The sequence below is a fragment of the Lampetra planeri genome, chromosome 43 (genome assembly GCF_965212315.1).
Source record: "Lampetra planeri chromosome 43, kcLamPlan1.2.h2, whole genome shotgun sequence".
In the NCBI taxonomy this organism is placed as follows: Eukaryota; Metazoa; Chordata; class Hyperoartia; order Petromyzontiformes; family Petromyzontidae; genus Lampetra; species Lampetra planeri.
The window spans coordinates 341301-368041 of NC_136149.1; the positions used below are offsets into that span (position 1 = coordinate 341301).

At 47.9% G+C, this 26741-nt stretch overlaps 1 protein-coding gene across 1 annotated transcript in view; it reads left to right on the forward strand.

Moving 5' to 3' along the window:
• Positions 1-3575: 3575 nt before the first annotated feature.
• Positions 3576-26741, forward strand: part of LOC144732536 (mitogen-activated protein kinase kinase kinase kinase 4-like) — a 110145-nt gene continuing 86979 nt past the window's right edge. Inside the window, exons 1-2 of the mRNA XM_078613946.1 lie at positions 3576-3990; positions 5705-5770. Of these exons, the coding sequence (XP_078470072.1) occupies positions 3934-3990; positions 5705-5770 (123 nt within the window). The 5' untranslated portion in view covers positions 3576-3933. The remainder of the gene's footprint in view (positions 3991-5704; positions 5771-26741) is intronic.

The following is a 26741-nucleotide window of genomic DNA, read 5'->3' on the forward strand; positions in this document are numbered from 1 at the left end:
AAAATTCTGGAATTAATACCGACCCACGGCTTACATCAATGGCAAGTGATATCTGAACCAGTCTTGGGTGCATCCTTCACAAATCCACACTGGTGAAATATGGTCAAACAACCCCCATGATCGGCACGGTGTGGGGGAGGCCTCCCATCCAGTTGCGGATTGGCAACGGGATCATATTTCTCGTTTCGTGAAGTGCATGCTACGTATGAAAGATTCTACGCAGTTCCTGGCCGGTAGTTGACACTGCAAACGGTAATCCGCTAAATGTTCGTAATATACATGACCGATTCCACAAGTCAGGAACCGGCAACTTTTTTCTAGAGAAAATGTGGAATGAATGCACCAATTGGCACGCGTGAACGTACAAACCGCACGCTGCGTGGTGCTGCTGGCCAGTGGCAGGCACCTGCCGGCACCTACTCCAGTCTAGTGAAGTCTCTGTGTGGTCCAGCCTGTGCTGTAACACGGTAGTTGTGTTCCTGAAGAACACCGCTTTATGGAAATATTGTGTTATAGGGTAAAGAACAGTCCTCGATAACACGTGAAATGTGGACGCAGGCCGAACAAAGACTGAGGCGCGTGGGTAGCACCTGGAAGCATCCAGCAGCATCCCGCTGCCGTGCGTGGCGCTACGCCAGAGGCAGCCGTACGACTGCTTATTCCTACTCGCGCGACCGAGTTCCGTCCACTCGATCGCGTAATATCCAAGTCGCATCCGCGTTATCAAAAAGTTTTCCCAAATACATTCGCCGTGTTTTATCCAATTCGTGTTATGAAAACAACACGCGGCGTTGTAGCAGAATTGACTGTACGTGTTTCAGCTAAAGGTGCAGCCCTGTAATTGCTCGCTCATTCCACCGGTGGTGGAAAAAGCCTCCGCTAGACTGACCAGAAGATGTAAGACGAGGGCATACCCACTGCGTGTTACCACCACTGCGTGTTACCCCCACCGCGTGTTACCCCCACCGCGTGGATAACCTGCCAGTTGATTTAAGTGTTACCTTGTTTAAACTGCTGCGCCAGGGGACTGGGTCTAACTGGCGCCCTCTGGATTGCAAGTTTAGCGTGCTAACCATTACAGCACAGCAGTTCCATTTCTCGGTTAAAAAGGTAAAATGTTGTGTTCATTGTACTTGACATTTCTACACGTGGGGGAAGCTGGAAAGAGTTTTTATTTGACCGCTTTTTTTCCCACTCGTTCATAGGCAATGCAAATAAAACCGGGTTTGGCAACCCGAATGGAGACGAACGACACAAGAGTGGGAGCCAATGGAGAAAACACCCCTCGGAGGACATCCACAGCGGAGATGGAGGGATGAGGTCGGCTCCCGTGTAAGGGCTGGAGCCTTTGTAAAACACGTCAATTGTTGTATCACAAGGCCACGAGGGATGGCAACTAAAGCTAAACTTAGTTGATTATTTTACCAGGTCAGGCCCCACTGAGCTCTATAGCTCATTTTGAGAAGCGACCTGGCTACGAATGAGAGCTCGACGAAGCGGCTTGTGTGTGTGAACATTTACAGCGGTCAAATACAATACTCGGTAAGCGCACGTTTGTGAACGTGTAAGGAAAACCCAGAAGACCCCGATAAAAATCCACGCAACCACGGAGAGAGAGACGCAAACTCCAAATATACGGCAGCAGGCGTGCAACACCTTTGGGGAGGCCTTCATCCAGCAGTAGATAGGTCAGAGCGCATGCAATTGACGGTTGCGTGCGCTATCACGGTGCACATCCAGCGTTCTATGTCAGTGAAGTATAAGCAGAGACGGGGCACCTTGGACGTCTTTACATCGGTCGTACAAATCCCTCCTTCCGTCTTGCAGGAAGGAGGGATGTGGGAACTGGAACTGCCTGCCTTGCCAGGGCTCCCAGCAGCAGCAGCCGTCGCGTTCCTGCGGTGACCCCGTCTCGTGCCAGCAGGTGGAGGCAGCGGCATCTGTTGCAGTGCGCACGTGAACACAAACAATGAGGTCATGGTGTCATGAGACACACTTAAGATGTGAACCAAATACGCGTACAACGTACACGCAGCAGCGTATGTCGCACTGTATTTACATGTTGTTTATTTAACCGCGTCATTGTTTGGTTAGGAACTAAACTTGTTTTCTCTTTTTGACAATCGTCGACGATCGTCAATGATCGCTCCACTGCTGGATGGGAGCCTCCGCCTGCCGTCGCCACCCCCACGTTTAGCGTTTGTTGTTGTGTTTTTGCTCACGCAAAACATGTTAACAGCAACTGCGTAGAATCGGCCTGAAATATTCGGGTATTTCACCACCGCCACCCATCATCACGATGAACAAACGCCGCTGTGTTAACTCTGAAAGGCTGTGTGTTTCATTTCTACGGAAGCGTTACATTCCTCAGGCTAAAGGTAATGTTAATGGCGACTGTGGCAAAGTACGATACTTTAGGCCAATACTTTCCATTAGTCCCCAGAGTCCCAGATTAAACATTTGGCGTATAACGAGCCTTGTACATTCCCGTGAATTGCTGTGCTTCGGGCAGGGCTGGAGGGACATTCACATTGATTGTGGCGGTTGTAATTTAGACGTAATATCTACACAATTATGTGGCAGGGAATCTATCACTAAGATGACGACGCACCTACCAACCGTACTACTTGAACCTCCGGACGTTTTGACAGTCAACCGTGAGGAGGTCTCTTGCCGACCATGAGAATTCAGTACCATGCCAATCGAAACGTCCGCAGATGAGGATGCTTCAGCTGGGAGGCGCGCCGTCTCTGCGAGACCTCTCTCCACTCACGATGTTTGTTTGGATGATCCGTCACTATTCAAGCCACAGATCGATCGTCTGTCGTCCCTTGCGGGGCCTGTAAGAATCTAACAGTGCTGTGAATCTGAATTCTACGGTGATGTGAATATGTAACATTTATAATGGCGTGAATCTAAAGATAGTATACAGTAGCATTAACCACCGGAGTCTATTGGGGGTATAAGTTTGTCATCTACCGCGGTGTGAATCTATGTTATGAACAGTGGTGTATGAATATTCAGGCTACAGTCGTGTACGTCTGGAGAGACCTACGCCTCCTTTGAAAAACAAACGCTTTTAATCGCAATGGGTACTGACACGAGTATAAACGAGCATTCCTTTTCATATTCGTTACTATCGTGGTCGTGAATATTTGGAATCCAGAGTGGTGTGTGTGTGTAGACTCTATCCAGTGGCACGAATCAACGGGAAAGTCTGGCGACCAATACACGATAACGTGTAGCAGCCACAAACGAACACGAATCTGAAATAATCGACTAAACGCTTTAAGAATGCAACGAAAAAATCTTGACTCAAAGCTTTCGTGACTGCAGGAATTCATATTCTTTGGGTGTTTCGGTACGTGACTTTACCGAAAGACCCAAAGAAAAATGCAGCGGAGACCCCCTCACCCCCATCCATCAATCAGTGCAGCCCGGCCACGTGAATAAACACTGCCCCCCCCCCCCGTCAAGTCCCCGCCCACCGATCAGCTGATCTCCCCCCCTCCCCTGTCACTAGCCCCGCCCTAACACACGCGATTACAAATCCTACCACGTTTAAGCATCCGCTCAAGCCCCACCCCTAGACAGCCGACATCCAATGGCAGCGCGCGGAAGCAGCTTATCACGAGTGGGAAATGCAAAGGAGGGGCGGTGCTGATCGAGCGCGTTATATATATCGGGCGGAGCCGCCGTGTTATTGTTCCCGAGATGCCTTGCGACGCGTGGAGCTGTCGCTAAGGGCCGCCTCACTCCCCCCGGCTCCGCCACCGCCACCACCATCGCTCGCTCGCTCGCTGCGATCACAATCCCCCCTCATGGGCGCGACGTCTCCGCTCACAAACACAATATAAAGTTGGGAAAATCGGCCGCGCTCCGCCGCGACCGCGGCGACTGTTGTCGCCGACACGAGCGAGCCCTGCGGCGAGGATGGCGAGCGATTCTCCGGCGAGGAGTCTGGACGACATTGACCTGGCGGCTCTGCGGGTAACTTCCACCGACGTCCTCTTTGCTCCGTCGTCGGTTATTGTTGAGAGCACTTGGCAACATCAGTCTCGTTATCCACGTGTGTGTGTTGCCGCTGCGGTGATGTTGTTTCCCTACTTGATTCTGTACTCGGGCACCGTGCGGTGTGTGAAGTGTGGCCACGGTCTCTAACAACTTCTAACTTGGGTAAGAAGAGGCCTTGAGGCGGCGTGGGTTGCCCGCTGTGAGACGAGCGACTGAGCGACTGAGCCGCGTCACTTGGTGGCCACTTCTCACGGCGAGAGAGGCGACTCGTAGACTGTGAGCGGCCCCCCAGTGAAGCTGTAAGTGGCAACTCGAAGGCGACCGTGGGCGACTTGGTTGCTCATCGGCGGCGACCGCTTGTTGCTCTGTAATGAAAGCGATTTTGTAAAAAAAACAAGCGACCAGTTGCTCTAATGACGGGGGGGGGGCAGATTGTGTGATCTTAGGAGTGGCAGCGACTGTTGATCAACAGGAGTGACCAGCTGCTGCATAGTGGCAGCAAAGTGGAGCGATGTATTGAGAGCGACGTGGTCGCACAAGAAGCTATATGTGTGACCCTTATGGCGGTACCCCGGGGTGCCAAACAATACGAACTTGCCGAGGCAATTAAATGTGTTATTTCTGGGACACAATTTTTCCCAGGGGTGTAACTTCACTCCGCGACTGGGGTACCAATCAATCCGACATCGGTGCCACTCCGCGCTGTCGATTGCGCCGAAACCCCGAACGCTCGCGGTACGCACCACCACCACCGCCGTCGTGGTGGTGGTGGTGCGTCGTGAGTACAGCTCGTCCAGACGAGTCCATCGCCCACCATCGACAGACTAAGAATGACTGCATCACGGACATCATGCGAGAGCCGGGGTGCTACGGAACCCCGGTGTACCGCCATAAGGTTCATGTAATAAGTCGCCATGTGGCCACGTGCATGTCTGGACTCGCCTCGTCACTGGAACGTAGCGAAAGCACAGCCCTCTTGCTCGATCTACTGCTGGATGGAGGATTCTGTACGATAGCAGTGGGAGGTTGGTGAAGGGGAACTCTGTCAAGGGACTTGTTCAGATGGCGAGATGTGTGACCTGCCTCTCCCGCCTGGTATGCAGCAGGTCGTGGGCTCACTCCCGACCCTGACGCCTGTATATTTGGCGTCTGCTTCTCTCTCTCCCCGTGGTCGCGTGGATTTTTTTCCCCTCCACACTTATGATCGACGTGCTATTTCGCTACATTAAATCCCCACATGATAAGCCACTGCTCGTTGAGTTATCATTTGTGAGAGCCAGGTCGCTTCTGAAAAAAGAGTTACATAGCGCAGTGGGCATGACCTGGTAAAACAACTTCATACATGTGACATGCCACAGATGTCACTGGTGTGGCCGGTAGCTGGGGTTTAGAGCGTAGTATCCCCCCCCCCCTAAGTACAAATTACAAACTTTGAACGCTCTTTTAAAGTTGAGGCATGTGACCATTTAAGGGAACCGTGGTCACTTCCACAAAAGGTTTATTTTTTCACATAAAAGTACAACTGTTGTTAATAAGGAAGCTTCAAAGTTGAACTTGGTTGCAGTCCGTTTGTTATTGCTTCTGTTGGTATAAAAATGTGGTTTGTATTGGGGCCCGAGACCAGTTTTATAACGCATTTTCCATCTGCCCTCCCTTCCCTCGCTTGCTCAATGTTGCCGCGTCTCGCCAGGAACCTGCCGGGATATTTGAGTTGGTGGAAGTCGTGGGGAATGGAACGTACGGGCAAGTGTACAAGGTATTTTCTATCCATAAAATGTACCGTATACCCTCTCCTTGCTGACACAGATGTGCTGGTGCTTTTTAGGCGAGTAAACAATGTACGATTTCACATCGATTATTACGCTCACCAACTCGTTTGTGAGAATTGATTGTTAACAATTGAAAGCAGGGTGGTGGGAAGCCTTTTCTTTTAATGAGGTTTGTCCAGGATATGACTTTAGATTCCTTTGGCGAGCCCAATGTTGTGCTCAGCCACTGGACTGCAGGTCACACCACTTCTCTCGTTGTGCTTCTTCACGTGCACGGGCCCACTTTGGAATTTCCTCCCTTCGCTTCTTTTCTCAAACGCCAAATTTACGGGCATCAGGGTCTGGATCAAACCCACGACCTCCTGCATACAAGGCGAGATGGCCTGATTTGAGCAGTTACCAACGCATCACGGCTTTAAATCTTAAATCTTAAGTTCACATTCTGTCCAAGATTGTCTTGGCCCATCATCCCTTCTGGGTTTGTAAAATTAGTACTACCATAGGAGGCTGCACCACGTGGATGTGTGCAGAGAGAAGTTTGTAATATATATAATTATCACGTATATATACTGACCCCTGCCATAGGGATGTGAAATTCCCACCACCTGCTTAGTACCACTTGCTCGAGTTGAACGACGCCCATCCCTGGTATTCACACGGGAGACCCTTTGATTTGCCTCTTGAGTATTCTGTAAAAACATAAGCCTCTCCCCCTGTATTGGCTGACAAGCTGTATTGGGTAAGAACCACAGACGCGTGTGTGGCGAGTGGATCGACTGGCTTAGTGGAAACAAGGTGTACCCCTTAACGCCCTTTGTTAGCGACAGCTGACAGGGCCCCCTTTATCTCCGGGTGGCGTAGCGTTGCATCTTACTTGAGACGAACGGCAACAGACCGGACCAGTTCAATGCAGTTGATCACGAAAGGAAAATAGGCATGCCGTGAGTGGTGCATACCTCTGTGTGCTGTGTGAATTTGATGGTTCATTGCAGATACGGTGATGAATGGCAGCGAGGGCAGAGGTGTGAAACTGTCAGTCGTGCACTGTGATTTGATGAATCGTCGTGATTCGGCAGTTGCGATTTTCTATTTACTTTTGCCTTTGTGGTGCAAGTAGAATCAATAGCTTCTGCAGGGTTTTGCATGAAAAACATCGTCAGCCATGATCTATCCTCCGCTGAATGAAGGGCTCCCCAAACCATCGCCAATTCTCAGTCTCCTGTGCACGCGCTTAGTTTATCGCTCTGCCTCTGTCATGGACATCCTCTCGGCTGTATTTTCTTATTTGGCTGCCCCTCTGACATGTATCTAGACCACCGACCATCAAAAGTCGTAAAACAATCATTTATTCTCACATGCAAGAATTAATGCCTTTGTATTGTGCATAAGAACCCACTTCGATGGATGCATCAATACACATCTGTAATCTGAGTGGTTGTCATATGTTAAAAAGGCATACATTTCTTTTGGAACAATAAATTATCATATATACTCTGGTATGTGGTTCTCAACCTCTGGTCCAACATACCACCAGTCTACAAGGCCATGGAACAGTTGCAGATGTAATTTTTGTGACCAAACGCCATGTGTTTTTGCTGCATGGTGGTGCGTGAAAAATGTTTGAGAGTTGATGGTGGTCCGTGGGTCCATAAATGTTATGAACTGCTACTCTAGGATTAACATATAAACACTTGCACAATGTATTTAATGTGCACACAAAGTACTCTTCAGTTTGTATGCAGTTTTTAGATGGCCTCTAAATATCGACGTTTTAAAAAGCAGCATGTACACTTTACGTGGGAGGTGGAGTGTTGAGTGAGTACGTAACACATGACGTAATGGCATTGAGATGGGTGTCTTTATTCATGAAACGGATAACGTGGATTCCAAACCGGAATTCAAAATCTCGATGAATGGCACAAACCTGGGGGGGATTTGAGTCATTGAGTAGGAAAAACGGTTGCAGCATAACAACGATTTGAACATGGCAAAGGGGATGTTGGTGTTTCCTGCCATCGCTGGAGGAACCGGAGGCCGCGGGGCTTGAGGGCAGCGTGTGTCAGATCCGCTCGAGTTTATTTTGGCTCGGCGTGTGACGATGGGCCCCGAGTTCTCTCTGCCACCACGCCCAGCCGTCGGCATCGAGCAACAGGTTATTTTGCGCAGGCCGATTTGTTTCGATGCAGGGCGTCCGTATGGGTGCAAGGGCCAAATCGCCCGGAAAGCGGCCGATTGCGTTAAAGCTTCGCAGTGATTGAGTCTGGATAACGATTGGATAGAGGGGACCCAAGGTGAACAGGTTAGAGGCTGTGGGGGGCTCATGGTGGGCAGTAGAATGCAGTTCAGCAAAATGTGTGGCCGTTGCTGCACTTTTTTATTTCCACATCTATGCTCTATACATTCACCAACCCGCACTGACCTGCATGGTGAAATAGCCCCTACCACCCACATGGTGCGTGGAGAGTCCTCATCCAGCAGTGGCTTGACAAATGGTCTTAGAAATTTTTTGTCGGATTAATATTAACATATTTTTAAAATCTCACTGCATCAAATGCCGTGTGACAATCAACATTGTTAAAAAAGTCCATGACATCAGACCAGATGGTTCACTTGTCTGTACCAACTTGGAGTGGCATAACTTTAGTGGTTCCAACTTCTTTGCGTGACCAATACCAGTGAATTATGTGAACCATTGAAACATAAATTACTTTTCTAAAGCACCTTTCTACTTGGTACACAAGGCCCTATACTTTACCAAAAAATGTCATCGTCCACGGGGAGGAAAAATAGAAGCTCATTCATAAACTAAGACAATAAATGTGTATTAGGGCAGGTTTTGAGCAGATTATCAAATACTGTAATTCACTATTGTTAGCCATGTCAATAAATCGGTTTGATTAAAATTAGGTGGTAACAATTTATTCCACTCTGGTCCTTGGACTCGAACATAGAATTGGTTATTTGCTCGAATCACAAACCTGAACTGCAGCAGTTCATCAAATCTCCACAGGGGTGAATCGTTAACACTCCCCTACCTCATAGCTTTGGGTTACAGAATGATTATCCGCCTCGTGCCAAGCGCAGGCAATTTCATTCCAACTGCACATGGCCAGATAGGCGCGTTCGCCCGCCGACAGCACATGACACGTTTTTTTGCTTGTTAGAAGAGGGCGCCGCTTGTAGTCTGGCCCACTGTTGCGTCGCAATCGCTCTTGTGGATTGTAAGCACGCATTTATGGGCTTTCCTCTTTTTTTTAAGACGTCTGCCAAGTTTCACTTTCAGCCTGTTCTTTAATTGGTTCCAGAAGCTTAATTAAAATAGCCTGAGGTGGGTTGAGAAACGAACGCCGCAATGTTAGCTGCAATGTTAGCGCAGTGTCACGACTCGGACCAGTGCTCTTTACTTTCAGAGGGGGGGGGAAAGAACATAGCGGTGCAGCAGTAGTAATGCATCACAAAGATGTTATTCAACAGGAAGCGTGTTTACATGCACTTTGTAAACTACCATCATTGCTTACTTTGTTCATTAATAATGCAGCGGTATGTGGTGGATGTCAAGGTCCAATGTTGAGATAGGACGTTTTGAGATTTATGAGCTCAATGATTTATATTGCAGTGTGGCCAAGTTTGTTTGCCAACCAATTACATTACCTGGTAAAACGTGAAATGGAACAAAATTAACACAGCCGTAGCAGAGGGAGAGGACCAACGTTCAGGATCGTCAACAATTTGTCTAATGGGCTTTTGCCGAGTGACAAATGGGTTGAGAAACACGTCACCTTTATGCAATTGCATTGCTCTTTTATACCAAAGTGAAGCACATACAGTCTTAGTACATTTTGCAAGGGGGACCTGGACACCACGGCAAACATCAATGGTTCGTGATATCTCGATCAGTCTTGCCCCACTGCCAACGTCCTGCACTGACCAGCATAGTTAAGTCTTTTATATAAATCTTTACAAAACCTGACCGACGTGTTGTGTGGAGCCCTTCTTTCAGCAGTGCAGTGACAAAGGGCTTAACATCTAATATTTTGAAAAAGGTTATTAATTTAGTTATTAACAACTTCAACATATATTTAGGCCGTGACAGTCTTGAGATTTGCTTAAGTGGCTATTTAAAATGTGATGTTCAGCTAACAGGGGCGTGCCGCAGTAAATCCTTGGACAACAAACCGATTTATTGGGTGGCACTGAGAATTGAAACTGAGCTCTGGCGAGCACCGTGACCACTCTGGCCATTCGTCCACCCCCTGGCTCCTCCGTCTCTGCGGCCAAAATATTTTGCGGAGCATCTTCTCCACGAAGCATGCGGCGGGAGTGTTAACGATACCAAGGGCAGGCTATTTTGCGCGGCAGTATATTGCCAATTTAAACGTACGCATCGGGTTAGAATACCTCCTCCGGAATGGAGTTGTTAAACAAAATAACCGGTGAACTAGTAACCGTATTCACAATCAATTACCGGCTTACGAAAAACAGGAATCGCTAATGTTTTTCCAGTGAAACGTTTGTAAAGAATGCGCCGAATGGCACGCACGAACGTACAAATGCCAAAAAACTATTTTAACAGCACGACCCAAGAAATGCCGCACGATCAAACCCGCTGTGTTTGATATTACGCCTCTCCTGCAGAAATGAAGTGCTTTCTAGATAAAATATTACCTGTCCTGGCCGTTTCCTCCCATGAGTTTTTATATCGTCGTCTTTGCCAGCTGTTATAAAAGGTTCATGCAGACTCAAAAAAATTGCTTAGTACAATCTAGACGCCTAATTGAATGTAATTAGTGTAGCATTATACAGGACGACCTGATTTTAATGTGCACTCATTAAAACCGTATAAGTCACACGTGTGTATTTAGAGCACCGCAATAGTATTCTGGTATACTTTTTTTATGAATTGTGTTAACTTGCGTCAATGTCACCTACAGATGGTTTAAGCACGCTTGACTGGCGTTACGCGCTCGCTTCATTTCTGTCGAAATCATTGCTCATTATAAACCAATTGGACAAGTTGCGACGAGTGGATGGCCCATTCCCATCTACGCAGTCCAATTAGCGGTGAGTCTCGACACGGTTCTATTGACGTAGAAAATGTCCAAAAGAGTAATCTATTTAAAAACGTTGTTTCTATCAAAGCGTGCCTCGAGTCGGCCTTATGTTGAACGTACACCGAAGGCCAGAAATGTGGCCCCGTCTGAGCTGTTCATGCCCAGGCTGCGCGAACGTTTGGATCAGGCCTGCGATTAGCGGGCACAGGGCTGGCCCTGCTGGTGTTGCCGCAACGTGCCGGAGTTCGACACCGCCATAAAAAAAACGTTCGCGTTGACAGCTGCAGGTGCGGTATGCTGCCCCACGTCTGCAGCTGGCGGTCGATGTGGTCAGAGTTAATTCAACACCTGTGGCTGCTGGGGCACTGTTGGCTTCGGGCGATTGTTTTCAAAAGGGGGGTGGTGGATTATTCTCTGAGCACCTGTGCACCGTGTACTGTGCAGTACAGTGCATTTTGTTCCTTTTTTATTGTTGTCCAACTTAAGGTTGAAAGCGTTCTGGTCGACATTGGGTCAGACGGATGGAGTCACGATAACCCTTGTAAAAATGAGCAAACCGACGTTTCTAGCATAACATCACGTTGCTATTAGGGACTTGCCATGAACAAGTCGTCAAATTAATTCAATGTTTTGGCCAAAACGTGTCTATAAAAGCCAGCACTGAGTAGATATAAGCCTATTGGCCAACATGGCGTATTCACACGTAATTCGATACGTCATATAATCTCACGCGACTCGGTAGGTTTATAGCCAGTTATCTACTTACGAGGACAAACACGTGGGAAAGCGTTCCGGTGTCCATCCATATGCACAATTTTTCATGGTATTTATGAAATGAAAGAAATCCCATTGAGTTGAAATAAACCCATTGAGACGCGTGAAACATTGTCTCTTTGACCCAGGGCGACCTTGTTAACCTCACGGCCCACCTACCGGAGCAAACGGCGACGGCTGCTGCTGCTGCGCACCGCGGGCGGGGGATGAGTGTCGGCGGGCCGTGTTTTCGTTGCGCGCCGCACTCTTCGGTTTCCCGAACGTGGTGCAGGAATGGGAAGGGGGTCACCTCCCTTCCTGTCTGCTACCCCTCCATTCTTCTCGCGAGCACCAACCAGGGGTACCTCCAGTAAACAAGACGCACCGTCGCTTTGCCGTGCACCCTCTCGGCGTGCGGAGCGCGGGCACACTCGGCGATAGCCGTGTTTGCGTCGTGACCGACCTTTTAAAAGTGACTTGACCGCTAAGCCGACTTACACGGGTTAACCATACGTCCTTCCCAATGTGCAGCATCGTTTTAACCGAATGTCGTTTTTCATTCGTGCAAAGCATCCTGAGATGCGATTCCATTTAGACACAATGCACTGTTTATTAGTGGTGGTGTAAAGTGTGAGTACTCCAACCTCTTCCAACACGTGTGATCAACGTGGGAGAATATACCAAATACCCTCAAGAGTTACCCTCTCTCGAGCCGAGGTGCTTTTGTGAGCCGTGGTGTTTTCTGTTCACCGATCAATCTTGTGCAAGTTTGTACTTTTGGAATCCATCCACTTGATTCGACAATTGCTTGGCACTGCTTTCTCCACTAGGCAACTCGTGTTGGGAGCGCCGTTGTCGTAACTCATTGGTCGTCGTACGCTCGGTGCCGGAGCTGTGTCAAAGCGTCGGATTTTTCGCAACTGGCGCAGCTCGTTCACCCGTACCGCGGCAAGCTGATATTGCAGTTCTCGTTCCATTTGGTTGCAGTTGAATTGGGGCCTGTTCTGCTGAGGTTACATTTTTGAGTTTCCTGTGATTCACCAGGGTGTGGTATTGCAAGCGAGATATATTATGACATTTTTTGACCCCCGGTGTAATTTTGTGGACACAAGCCGGAGTGTAGAATTATTGCCGCGATGCTAATGGCATCATGATTGGCGAGGTTTGGACCAGGATTGTCTCGGGCGACACACAAAACAAGCGTGTTGTCGAGGTAGATTTAATTTGAAACGTTTGCGTACGTTGGAGCAAATGGAGCCGGATTGGCAAAGCCTGCGGTGTTGGGTGATAACAATGGCTTGGCCTGAAAGAGGTGAGAGCGAGACAGAAATCGGTCGCCCCATGTGACTCATTTGACACACCGGACATGGGCGTCTGGACAACTGTCGACGGTCCATTGCGCCACAAATTGTGGAGTTTAGCTTGAGCCCTCATTGTACGCCTGACACTCGGATTTCAAGGTCACAGTTACCCCGTCAGAGATGTGTGTGCGCACGGATACAGCCCATTTGTCTTCATCTACTGATGGGTGATGCCCCCCCCCATGCCGTGCGGCTCATGGTGGCGTCACTTCACCGAGCTTGACCACGCTGGTAAGTGCGTGTTGGTGTAGGTAGGGAGCATATGCCAATGACGGATTTAATACATAAGATGTGCTGATCTCGAAATAAAGTTGGTCCTTTCTCTTCTCCACCATCACCCAAAGTGACCACGTTTTCGTCTTTATTTGCTCAACCTACCCAGGTGTTTTACTAAAGGTGTTTGTTGTCAACGCCCTGTGTGTACGAGGCCACGGTGATGACGATGGTTGCATTCTGTAGGCTGCCAGCACTCGCATGCCGTAAAACAACAACACGAATGCGCGAGTCGTCAAGGCTCGAGTACGTTTCTCTCGGCCTCTCTCCCCTCATCTCACTTGGTGGCAGGGCACGAGCGTTTAATTTTATCCCTGGTCTTAGGCTCCATGTGTCAACGCATCTTGGTCTCCAGAGACATGCAGAGGATGTATGGAGTCAGCTTTAACTGTAATCTATTTCGTTTTTCCAAATTACAGAGAATGGAATATTACAAAGTACACGTGTGTATAATTGGCGTAGGTCTATCCAGTAGTTTGTTAGTGGTGCCTCTGTAAAGGATTAACAGGTGCAGCTTAATTAATATAAAAAGCTGTTATTGCTGTTACTGTCAAAGAGGGGTATTTTTAACACTTGCTAAGAATATTAATTGCAGCAGTGGTGATCAGGGACCAAGTAAATTGGCAGTCGTGCCAGTGATGATGACACATAATATCATAACATGTTAACAGCAATATTGGCTTTTATGATTGCTGCAGTGGGCAGAGGTTCCCCATACATACTGCGGGACTTGTGCCACATTGGTAGAGAGTTCAGATGCCAACCCCCGTGGCTGAGTAATCGCCAGGCACTTAATGGTAGAGATTAATGAGGGTGGCAGCGAACGGAGGGATTGTGCATGAAAGGGCCGTCCACCGTGGAGGGGCAGCGATAGACTTTGCTAATGTTCGGCAGGAGCTATAGGTGGATTTATTCGCAAGATCATGATTGGCGATAGTGATAATGAATGTGCTGTTTTTTTTCTCAGATCTTGGTGTTTAATTGTACATGTGTTTCGCACCTCCGATTAGCACGGTTGGCTACATACGGTGCGAAAGAAGTTCAACATTCGTACGTACATGCAACTTTAAAAACACTGCCCAAAATCCTACAATGTTACCGTAGTTGACCAATGTCTGTTCGTCTTTGTTACCGTGTATCAAGTGTCTCGCTTTATTTATTCATTCCATCACTCCACACCTTCCCTTTCATTTCCAAACCTCATAATTTCTGCATCTCCCATAGTTGGCAGCACACCGCAGCGCGAGAGATAGGCACTCGAGTCCATTCATCCGAATGGCCCACCGCGATGCATCCGCCGATACGTACGTGCGTTGAACTTCTTTTCGCGCCGCACGTAGCCAACCATGCTAATCGGAGGTGCGATACGGTCGCTGATAGGGCCAGAGAGGAGAAGCGTTCATATGACGACGTTGCAGCCCCCGCCTCTGCGTGTTTCTGGCCGGCGCCTTGGGTGGGACACGGGGCCGGTGGCATTTCTCTCTCGCAGAGTCCTGAGCGCTTGCCGTACAGTGCATCCCTGGTGGACTCGTGCGGGACTGCACCCACGTTCCATAATAATAAATGTTTTTTTTAGTTAGATCGCATAAATATAAAAGCTTGTCATTAAGCCACGGTCGCGCAGGCTTTCGCGCAGCAGCAGCACACGTGCCACCAGCGATGGAGGCGATCTCGCAGCGGTGAAATCTCACCTCCCATCCCTCTCCATTTTTGTCTGACGTCAGCCCCCTGAAATGTCGCCCTCCTGTGTCCCCCCATGTTTTTAAATCGGCAGTGGGAGGGGGGGCGGTCGTTTACCCTGATGAAATGTAGAAGTATGGGATTTTTTTTGGAACCGGTAAACTCTGCTTGCGTGTTTAAAAAGTACCTTCATTCGTTTTTGTTGACAAGTTTGGTTCTATTTGCTGGTGGATTTTGTTGGCCAGTGGGAGCAATGACACGTTCGCCTCTTTCACCGTCTACAATACGATGACGGTTAGAATGTCCGTGGCGCCTCATTGCGACCGCATCTCAAGACGCTGGAGAGATACGGTGGGCGTATTTAATTCGTAGACAAAGCAGACGGTTGGTCATAGGCATAGGGGGAAAGGGAAGGTTTTGACTGCATGGATGATGGCCGCGGGATTTCTGTACCTAAATGCTTAGATAGATATTGAGCCAGTGCTTCCAACCTATAGGCAAGCGCACGCGATTTTAAGGTGTATTACAACACCGGGATTTTGCGTGAGTTCTCAAGTAAGCGTTAATCGTCGTGGATACTAAGGGTGTAAAAATTTACGCTTTTAAACTGCATTCCTGTGCTGGTGTGGTGTCACAGCATTGGGGGGGGGGGGGGGTGATACAGTGCAGATAGTTTTGTCATAAACCAGGTCCATAAACGTTTGAGAGCTGCTATTCAAACCACTCCGTTACCGGCCGGTGCCGAACCAAAGTTCGACCGGAATGCTGTAAATTTCAGCCCTTATGCAACCACCTCCAATATATTTTCTTCATCAAGCGAGCCAGTAAGTGTATTGCATGGTTGCTCTTTTTAGACGCAGGTAAATGTGAATGATTGCGCAGTAAACGCTCGGATTTCTATGAACCTTTATCGGGCGCCTTGATAGTTGCATTGTGGGCATTCAGTCGCAACTGCTGTACGTGGAAGCAATAATTCCAGATGGGCGAGCCAGCCTTGGGAGCGCCGAAAATTAAAGATCGTGAGATCACATTTTCACGCTGTGTGGCTCTTGATGAAAAGCAATTTATTCCATTATAAGGATTCTTCATTTTAGCTTTGTCGCAGGCTTGACGATGAGCGCTTGGAACACCGTGCTGGCTTGGCCACACGTCCCCAGAGCGGGAGAGAGAAAACTCTGGTTTTAATATAGGGCTTCATATTAACCTCTCTGACGCACGACGATCTTGTCGATAAGGCGAAAGATGGGAGCTCGGGAACTGACAATAATTCGGAAAACAACACGTTCGGCGTTCTCGCCGATGTCACTTGGAGGCGTGAAATGTTTTGCAAAGGTCGTTCGTGTGGGGTTTGGAAAACCTGACTTGTCTTTTTTGCGAGGCAGCTCCTGAGAGCGGTCTAAAATAATTGTAATTAAATGCTCCGTGATTATTGCATATACGAATATGTTATTGCGCCAGGTTAATGCTGTAGCATTGTCTTTCAATGTAAGCGCACATCCCCGCTACTCAATCCAATATCACATTATTATGGTATTTCATACCTTGACTAGCAGAAGTACCCGGCGTTGCCCGGGTGAAAAATATATTTCTTAATAACCTTACATATATACACAGATTTCATTGTTATGTAATGTTTGAAAGTTTTCAGAAGATTTTAAATGTATTTTCCCCCCGGGCAACGCTGGGTATATCGAGTTTATACCACAAAGTCGTCGCTTGACACGGGTGGGGTGTCGAGGCCTAGTACCGTGCAGAGCCTCCGGCCTCGCCTAGATTGCCCACCCGGCTGAGGCTGGGTACTGGGGCCGTTACCCCCCCCCCCCCCGCGCTACAATAATACTGTCTAATCGCTATAATTTTATTATCTACCGACCCTATAATAGTAATTGCACACATTGGGGTGGGGGGGAGTGAAGAGGACGTGAAACTTTGATGAATTTACCTCAGAGTCGCGTGTTAATGCGTGCGCATATTTTTAACGGGAATTAAAAATGGCGTCCACCCCGCAGCGAATGCGTCGCTACCCGTTGCCAGGGGCAACCGCCGTGGTCCGCGCCGGTCGTCCAATGAAACTGCGTATGGTCCGGCGACACACAGACAGACGGACAGATAGACAGACAGATTTGCGATTTTATATATATAGATTTTATTTTTCCCACCACAGTTTTATTTTCTTGGTTTTTCACCCTCTCGGGCCACGCCAAGCCAAAATTTGTTATTGCTATCGTGTGAACGGCAACACGTAGAGTGCCGCTCACCACCAAACCTCCATTCATCGGGAGATCAGAAGAGAATCCACGAAATAAATAAAAAATTACCTCCTTGCCAAATTTGGCACGTAAAGGTTAATGGGGTCGAGTTACACGTTCAGAAAAAGTTTAATCGCCATGCTGGCAATAAGGAAGATTCGGAGTCTATGGTTTTGGCAAAGATTAAAAACCGCCCAACAGATTGCGCAGATACACTCCGTGAGAGGAGCTCTCGTAGAACGTTTGCAGATTGTGAACATTACCTTGTTATCATGAAGAGGCTTTGAGTCATGGGCTGTCAAGTTTTCCAGTGATGTTCTGGGTTTGCTTGTTGCTGCGTTTAATGCGAGGCGCCTGCACACAACACGTGCACATTGTCTGGACATGGTGGAGTTCATTATTAAATTTTTTCCCTCTTCCCAAAACTGGTTTTGTCGGATTACACTGGCTCCAAAACCACATGCTGCCGGATAATTGTCCGTGCTTTAAGAGCTGACCTTTTTCTTTCGTCTCACGGTTTTTAAAATGCGTCTCCAAAAGTGCTTCAGTTCAATATACGTTGCCTTCACATGTGGTGGTGAATGCAAGCCGTGTTTGTTAACCCTTTCCCATTTCGAGACGTCTGCAAGTTCCAGGGTGGTGGTCCCTTTCACCGCCGATTCTCGGAATGCTCACGCGGCTCGGCGTTATTTTCACTTAGAGAGGCGTAGTGCCGTTGGTTTTAGAGACATTGTAACTCGCCGCAGAGAACTGTAGCGACACGACCGCACTCTACGATAGCTGACGCCAAACTGTGCCACATGCCCTCCCGCGTGGCTTTGTGGGAGCCTCGGTATGTCTTTAGACCTGAAGACATACCAATAATAATTTTTTTCCGATTTCCTTCCGATCACCTACACGTACAGCTCCACTTTTGGATGAGGGCTTCCCCGCAGCCTGCAGGTCACGAGGAGTGTATGACCACGCTTTACCATGCTGGTCAGTGCTGGTTGTTGAATGTGGGGTGCACAGAAATATAGTACAACAGTGGACAAGTTTCTGCATAGGCGTCTACCACGCACCGCTTTTTCTCCTTTGCCCTACAGTATATATAAACAGGTTGAGATAAATGATCTTTTTGCATGGTAGACCTGGGGCTAATCAGAGGAGAGACATCGTTTATACAGGAATGCTCATGGTTTGAATCACCTGCATTGTTGTTTGCCACAGGGCTGTTTGGATAAAGGCTCTTGGTGTAATGTACCATTGTGGTCTGTGTTTAAAGAGCCTCGGGGTGTGGTGGTGACCAGGTGGCTTATGCATCGGAGCAATAAATCGGCAGCACTGACAATCTGGGTTTGAAACCGCTGAGCCACCTACAATGACACTCGGTTCTTTAGTGGAGTGAGTTTACCGTCACAGCCCATTGACTAATGGTTGTACAAAAACATTCATTTTGACTTTTGTCTTAATTTGGTGAAATTCCAGCTGTGCGAGGATGAAAATAATATTAGTTTGAGTGCCATGTGGTGAACATTTGTCTGCAGTATGACACGGTTTGATGCACCACAAGGCCACTTGAACTGATTTTGGCAGCGGTTCTATGAAGTCTCCTTCTGCAGGTCATTCTATAACATAGTATTGTCATGTGCCCAAATTGTGCATGGAAACTTCATCAACTACCACAATTTGACTAAAATGCAGACAATTTTTTTTCAAGACATTGGTAATTCCGGTTTTTTTTAAGTCTACCTTGTATTCGTACAGGTTTGACATTACAATATTTAAGAAATCTTAATCAATTTCATACCCATCAGACGTGAAACAATAAGCTATCCTTGGATGCTTTGTGTCGTAGCATGACCCTGATAACACTTTGAATAAAATGGGGGGGGGGGGGGGAAATTCGAGACCATTAAAAAAAGTGTACTTCTGGGTCTTGCGTGGCGGTCGGTGGTCACCACCACACCCAGCTGCATTTCATTCCCATGATAGGGCGGCTTAGTGTGCCCATATCATTTCATGCTGGTTCAACTGACTTGCCTGTGTGCTAAGAGGCCCTTGCTGGGTGCAAGGGCTGATGATTTCCAAGTCCAGGTCAATGGAGACACGGGGTATTGGCGGGTGCTGTAAACATTACGACACCGGATACAAAGTGACATGCATTTATTGTTGTTGGTGGTGGTGGTCAAACGTCAACGTCAAAGTGATTTCCTGCTCAAATGAATATTATTGCGGTGCTCATTGCCTGTTTACAGCCCTGAGCCAGTGGAGGAAATGCCACATTCCTATGGCGGGGGTGAGTCCATCCATCCATCACTGTTGACTTCTACACAGTGGTACTCATTGTATTGACCCTGGAGGGATGATGTGTTGAGTCAACCCCTAACCAGGATTTGAACTTGCACCCTTATGATTTGCGAGCCGCTCTCTCTACTGCCGAGCCACCTGGCAGGCTGGGGTGGTGGTAGTATTATTTATGGTTTTTGATGGTTGTGTATTTAAAGTCACTAAAGCGAAATTGTGGGCAACAGATGATGGACAACAGGGCAGTGTAGCAAAATCATTGTTGTAATGTACTTCAAGGCTCCCTCACCTTCATTCCACACTAACTGGTGTGGTATGATACGGTCAGATAATTCCATCAACCTATTGGCAAAACGGGGCTGTACATTGGCTGTACATGTGTATAGGGGAATTAAACGGAGACGGGAAGACAAACAGTCGGACATTGTGTCAACAATTACTTAGGTGGGATACTAGAATGGATTATTGCCGGTGGTCCTCGACATCCACCGCAGAGATGGTGGGAGCGATGGAATCGGATTGTGTGCGACATCGAGAGGGATTGTTGTGTTGGAGACCGTAAGAGATGGTGATGGCATGGGGATGTCTTAATCCAGCAGTGGCAGTAATAGCCGTGGGTGATGTTGACCTCATCCGTTTGTCTTGATCTGTTGGACACATGGTTTAAGTTAAATTATAAAAAAATATTTACTTAATTGCAGTCATTTGTTAAATAATAATTATTTATTGACATCACTGCATTACTGCATTTAAATGTATGGGAGTGAAATCAGGAGTGCCATAATGACTGTAACTTTAAAGTCACTTTTGTTTCTCATGAGTGAAGCTTTGGACAGCCCTAGGCACACATCCTCGGTGATTGCCGATAAGAGACAGCCGTTTGTTTTTAGGGTTGAGTCTCTATATAGTTTACTAGTTTGACCATACTCCACCAGTCTGCTCAGTGCAGTTGATGACAGATGCACAGGACCGGTTCGGATCTCAAACTCGCAATTGATGTTTGTCATGGCTTGTAATCAAACTCAGATGGCCAGGTTCTCGGTGCAGTGCAATAAACATTGGCTCACTGTACCACCCCCATCTTCTTTTAACATACACAAACCATGTACTGTACACTCATCGGAGGTTTCAGGCAGTGCGCCTCCTTCAGAGTTGAGGGCTCTTGCAGGCTGCCAGGAGGTGCTTTATTACTCGCGTACGTGTGCGTCTTCTCATCTTAAACCGCAAAATGTATTTGCAAATACCTAATAGGGTAGCGTAACGTATTGTGTTACGTCTTTCCCATGAAGTCAACCCCGTAGCTTGAGTTGGCTCTAAACAAAGGGGCCATCAGGCGCTTTGAAAGGTGCATGGGAGGCAACGATGTCGGGCAGAGAGCGCCCGGCTGTCCCGGGAGTTTCTACGCCTGGGGAGTGTTTTGCACAGAGCGGCGTGCTTTGTCTGTCCTGTGATCGGCAGTTTAGGTGAAATGCTTTCGCACGTATCGTCAAATTCTTCGATGGAAATGTATTGCCACACTCGCAGATGCATGCGCATGCGTCGCATCGCACACGTAAGGAACGATTTATTTACAATTCGTGAAACCCGTGAGCAAATGTCATTGTCAGGCTAACGCAGGGGTCGGCAACCTGGGGCTCCGTGGCCGCGTGCGGCTCTTTTTAAGGACTGCTCCGTGACGTTCTTTGTTAAGGACCCACTGTCTCGTATTCACCACAGTGCATTGCGGTTCTTGAAATATCAAGGTTTTTGCCAAATTTAAAAAAATGTCGGCTCTTGTCATTTTGGCTGCTGACCTGGGCTAGTACAAGGTGATAGAAAGCAGTTGGTACAATGAGACAAGAAAATATTTAGTCTTTATTTAAATCATGACCCACATTTGTAACAATTCATAAAATCATGGTGAGCTAGGGTGAATTTTTACGTGTATATAAATGAAAAATATTTTGGGTAATACAAAAATTGGCTTATGATCAAATCACTTTGGAATGCTTTGGATGCACACCAGGTTGTAATAAGCAGCAAGCGGGTCTGCGCAACGGAATGGTAGGCAGGGCACGGTGCAATAAATGCAATTGTTGTACCGCGTGTTCATGCTCCCACGTCTACGCTCCCAGCCTTCTTCGCCAAACCCACAGCGACCCAAACGGTGCTGCAGTACGGTCAAACAACCCCCACGACAGCCTACACGGCGTGTGGAGAACCCCTCATCCAGCAGTGGATTGACGAAAGGGGGTCCCATCTACAGTACAAAGCAGCATTGCTGGGCGTTTGAGATTTTTAGGGTTTTTTAGTTTTTTGTCCCGGTTTGGGAGTTGCGTGGCGTCCAGGCTCGGGTAGGAGAATGCGGGCCCATCTTACGTGTGGCGCCAACCTTCCCGGCATTCCTTGTGCACTTTATGTTGAAACCGAACACCGGCGACGGCCCACAGCCACCGCTCGCTATAAATGTGTCCTTTAGGAAAACAACGCGTTTAAAAATATATTTTTATCTTACACCGTTGGCATCCGAGCGCAAGCATTTTGGTCTCCTTTATTTTCGTTGCCTGGTATGGGGGTGAACGATGCAATGTGTACCTCGTGTCATTTTTTGTTGACGTGTGGTGCAGGGTCTGCAGCGTGTATGAAGAAAGTAGTAATTGTTTAATGTTGATTTTTGAAAAACGATTCTTCGTAGATTTGTAAGCTTCAAGAATGGGTGATGTACCATTTATGCACTTGACGTGCCGGTGTTGCGTTTAGAATGAATAACATGGACATAACTATGCAAACGACAATATAAACGACACGGTAACATTTGAACATATATTTTGAATCAACCGGCACTGGGTTGTGTACATTGTGACGTGTCTTGTATCAATCGCAATTCTGTGTAATGAGCCAATCTGTGTCGTGTGCTTCAAGACACAAGGCCAAGAAAGGATTGTTGCTTTGCAATTATTTGCCGTCAACGTTCGGGAGAAGTTAAAATCATTACCTCGAAAAATTCTTGCTTGCATTACGTAATGTGCAATATGCACACTGTGTTTGGCTCTGGTATAGCAAATTGTGATTTGTAGCAGAATGATGCATGTCTTGTCATGCAGCGAGGTATCATAATAATAACAACAACGATGGTGGCAACCAATGCGCGGTCGCGGCTCGCCGACCCGCGACATGGCACAGGCCTGTGAGCCACTCCGAAGCCAATTGGGAGAGCTGCCGACGGTCGGTAGCCGCGAGCGATGGCTGCCATGCGGCCGGCATCTCCACCAGCGGCGCCCTCTTCATGGCGCCGGCGCTTCCGACGTGGCCGTGAGTAGGAAGTCGCATCTTTCCGTTCACAGACTTTAAAAGCTAATGGTTTCAGCAAAGATTTGTTTTTTCCCCACATGGACGGCCCATTTGTCAGTTCAGTGCTGGACGAGTTTTCCTGTTATCTGCGCGGATTGAGGGTTATTGACCATACTTCACCACGCTGGTCAGTGTGGTGCTGTGACGGTGGTGGTCCAAAACTGTCTCTGATATTACTTGCATCCAATGTTGGTGGGGAATTGAACTCGGGTCGCCGAGTACGGTACAAGAATTCATCTTTCCTGCACTGCGGCTCTGACCCACCACGTAGCCCTGCCACCGACAAACACGTGACAACGCGTGGACCCATCGAAGCACTATTTAGGCCTAATTCTGCTTATCTTTTAGAAATCTGAGGACGTGTTGGTTTGGAACTTGGGACCCCTGGAAAATCCATAACCGGCGGCATCCTTTCTTGGATCCCCCCACCCACCCCCACCCGACAACGCCCCAGTGACCCGGCGTTTCCCGTCCACCTGCTACCGCCCAGACTAAACGTGTCCCCGGGTCCGCCTTTACTTAATTTGCCATTAGTTCTTCGGGGCCTTGCTAACGGCAAACAGCATCGCATGTGTTCAAGGCCACACAAAGCCGTGTGCTGTATGGCGATGTCACCAATTAATGCTGCCCCACGTGTTTGCTGACCCCCCCTCTTCCTCTCTGCCCCACGTCTGCGCGCCGACTGAGAGAAGCTGGTTTGTTTTCTTCGCACGTCGCAATGAAGTGGTCGAACGAGGCCGCCTTTAAAAACACGCACAAACTTTATTTGGGTTTTCTTTTGTGCGGAGCACTGCGTGAAGAAACATTTGCCCCGTTAAGAAAGTGTAATATTTCTTGACGCGTAAACATTGATGATTAGACTTTCTGTTATTCCCTCTGTATTATTCGTAATAAAGATATTTTTTTAAACAAAACATGCCAATTTGTTACTGTATTATTATTATTTAAACTACTTAACTAAACAATTAAACTAACTCAAGTTCAAGATATATTTTGTATGCAATACAGTAAAAGTGTCACCGGTGCGCCCCAGGGCGGTGCGATGGCACGGTGACATCCACCGGTGCGCCTCGGGGCGGTGCGGTGGCACGGTGACATCCCCCCCTGCGCCTCGGGGCGGTGCGATGGCACGGTGACATCCACCGGTGCGCCTCGGGGCGGTGCGATGGCACGGTGACATCCACCGGTGCGCCTCGAGGCGGTGCGATGGCACGGTGACATCCACCGGTGCGCCTCGGGGCGGTGCGATGGCACGGTGACATCCACCAGTGCGCCTCGGGGCGGTGCGATGGCACGGTGACATCCACCAGTGCGCCCCGGGGCGGTGCGGTGGCACGGTGACATCCCCCCCCCTGCGCCTCGGGGCGGTGGGATGGCACGTTGACGCGCGCGTGCCAAGTTTGTCGCACGCATCGCGAGGCGAGCGCCGGTGCGTGCTGAGGGCGTTCTTGGCCACCACCAATGTTGCCACGGCTCGTTGAGCGCGAGCCGCTGTCTTGCTCGCGTCTCTCTTGGCAAGAGGTGAAGAACGCTGCTGAAATTGAACGATTTTGTTGTGTGCTCTTTTTAATCGTCTCGGTGGCGTGTCACAGCTCTGTCACCGCTGGTTTTATGCAACGTTTCACGAGTCGAGAGCCGCATGGCTCGCAGGGCTATACCTAATAAATGAAACTGAAATGTTTACGTTAATTTATCTTCAGCCCACCTTGTGCGGCAAGCGTGCTGTTAAAATTCTGAAGTCTGCTTTTACGCTCGTTAACGGTTCACCAATTTGGTTTGTATTGTTTTAAATGAAACGATTATGCAAAAATTCTGCCATAAAAGCTGCGGTGCATCATAGTTATTCAAAACACGGCTTGGGTTAATTTATTGTTGAGCTGAGTAGCAGCGATGAAATTGTGTATTACTCATTTCATGGCCGAGTTTCTTGACTCCTAAACAGATGGAGAGTGCTTTGAGGAGATCTCGCAGAAAGAGATTCCGTACAGTTCCTATAAAGGGAGACAGAACCCAAACACACATGCCTCTTAACTTGTCGATGTGTACCAAGGCCTGTATATCCTGCCCGTCACATTACTAATGAACCGTTGTGAATGAGAGGAAGAAAAAAAAAGTTTGAAAGTTTGGGTCAGCCACTTGAGCAACATCGTTCCCATACATTTGAATGACCTGTAATTATAGTGGCGTCATTATGACTTTTAAAGTTTTCTCGTGAACAAAAACGCTTGAACAATGCCGATCGCTCGATGAAAGTATCCATCAAATTGCTCCAACAGTTTGCAGGAAGTGGGGACAAAGTGGCGGAGTTGGTGGTGCCACAACGGGCTTGGGATCGTGTTTTTGTTTATTTTTCGCATTTGAGCTCCTGAGATCGACTACATTTTGGTCGGCGCAGGAAAAGAACACCTGACCACCCCCGCAGCCGAACGCAAGATGCGGAGTTCATTTGGGCAGTTCGTAATGTGCAGACGTCAATACGGAAGGCAGGGCAGCATTACAGTTAAGTGAGCAAATGGGCCAATCTGCTTCCTTTCATAACACGGAAGGACAAATTGATTGGTGGTGTGTGATGACAGGGGTGTTCAGCCAGCGAGGATGGCATTTGTAGAGAGCCATTACTCTTGAGCGATAAGTCGCTGTGCGTTTTGTCAAGTTGCACAGGATGGGTTGAGAAGCGTATTCATGATGAAGTAGACTACATGGCAGGATTACATTTTTAGCAGCTATTCGACGCATGCAATGATTTAATTTCCATTTGAGTGCAGAAATTGGCGAACATTGAGAGGTGGATAGTGTGAAGTATAAAGTTTGAGCGATTCATAGCCGGGTGAGAATCTTTTTTAGACCAAACATCTCTTGTCCGAGGCAGACCTGCAATGTATACAGCGGCGGGTGTACCATGCAGTTGTTTGTATCGGCAAGTCAAAGACGTTGAGTAAAATGTTCCGTGTTTCACACAAAAAATAACCCTTTGTGGTGTTTGTTTATTTTATAGCAAATTAATATTATACATGTATAATTGCACTTCAGTACTGTGTTTACAACGATACATAATTTGTGTATACATAGAAAAAACAAATTCTGTATAATAGGAACTTTGAAAATGAGTTAACGTTCATTGATAACCATTATTTTACTTGGCAAAAGAATAACTTATCTTTTAGATTCATTTTCAGAAGCACTCTTCAAGTACTTACTGAGGCTCGGACCTACTTGACTCAAAAGATCTGATGAAATTGGGTGCAGTCGGGGAGTGATTAAGTCGAAGGCAAAAATCCTCCACCCGCCGTGTTGGTTTCTCCAATCGCCCGCCACGGTGGGGAAGTGAAACGGGGAACTCTGGTTCCCGCATTCCCATTTGCAACTCCCACTGTTTAATAATAACAGCGGTATAATTGCCCCCTAATCGCCACTGTTGTTGTTCTTCCTCCCGATCAGCTTGTTTGTTGAGGCTTCCGGAGGGAGGGGGGGGGCAGCATGTTGAGTTCAGGGGCAGAGGGGGGTGTAAGGAGTGATGATTGCGAGTAGGAATTGCTGTGGGGGGGGTGGGGGGGTGGCAGGTAATTGTTACATCGCACATCTCGTGGTGAGCAGTTGTGCTTGAAAGCCAAACCGACCCATTGGAGGTTGTGGAGTGCAATGGGTGGTTGATGTCACCACCAAGAATGTCAAGTGACTTGTTCCTTCCTGAGGCCGAACCAACGCTTGCTGCTGCTTTGTGCCCCTGCAGCCCAGAGGAATTTGAGAGAGGCTGGACAGGTTTATCAGTGCTATATTTAACCGGCGGGCTATGCAGGTCCAGGCTTGTTCTCTCCAAGCTTGCACATTCTCCCCGGGAAGTGAGCGTGGAAGGCTTACACCGTCTTTTTTTGGGTCTTTTTTCTCCCTTTGTGTAAATCTTAGAGTGTGTGTTTATATTTGTACTCAAAAATACGGATATTAAAAACATTAAATTTTCCACAAAGTAATGGTTTT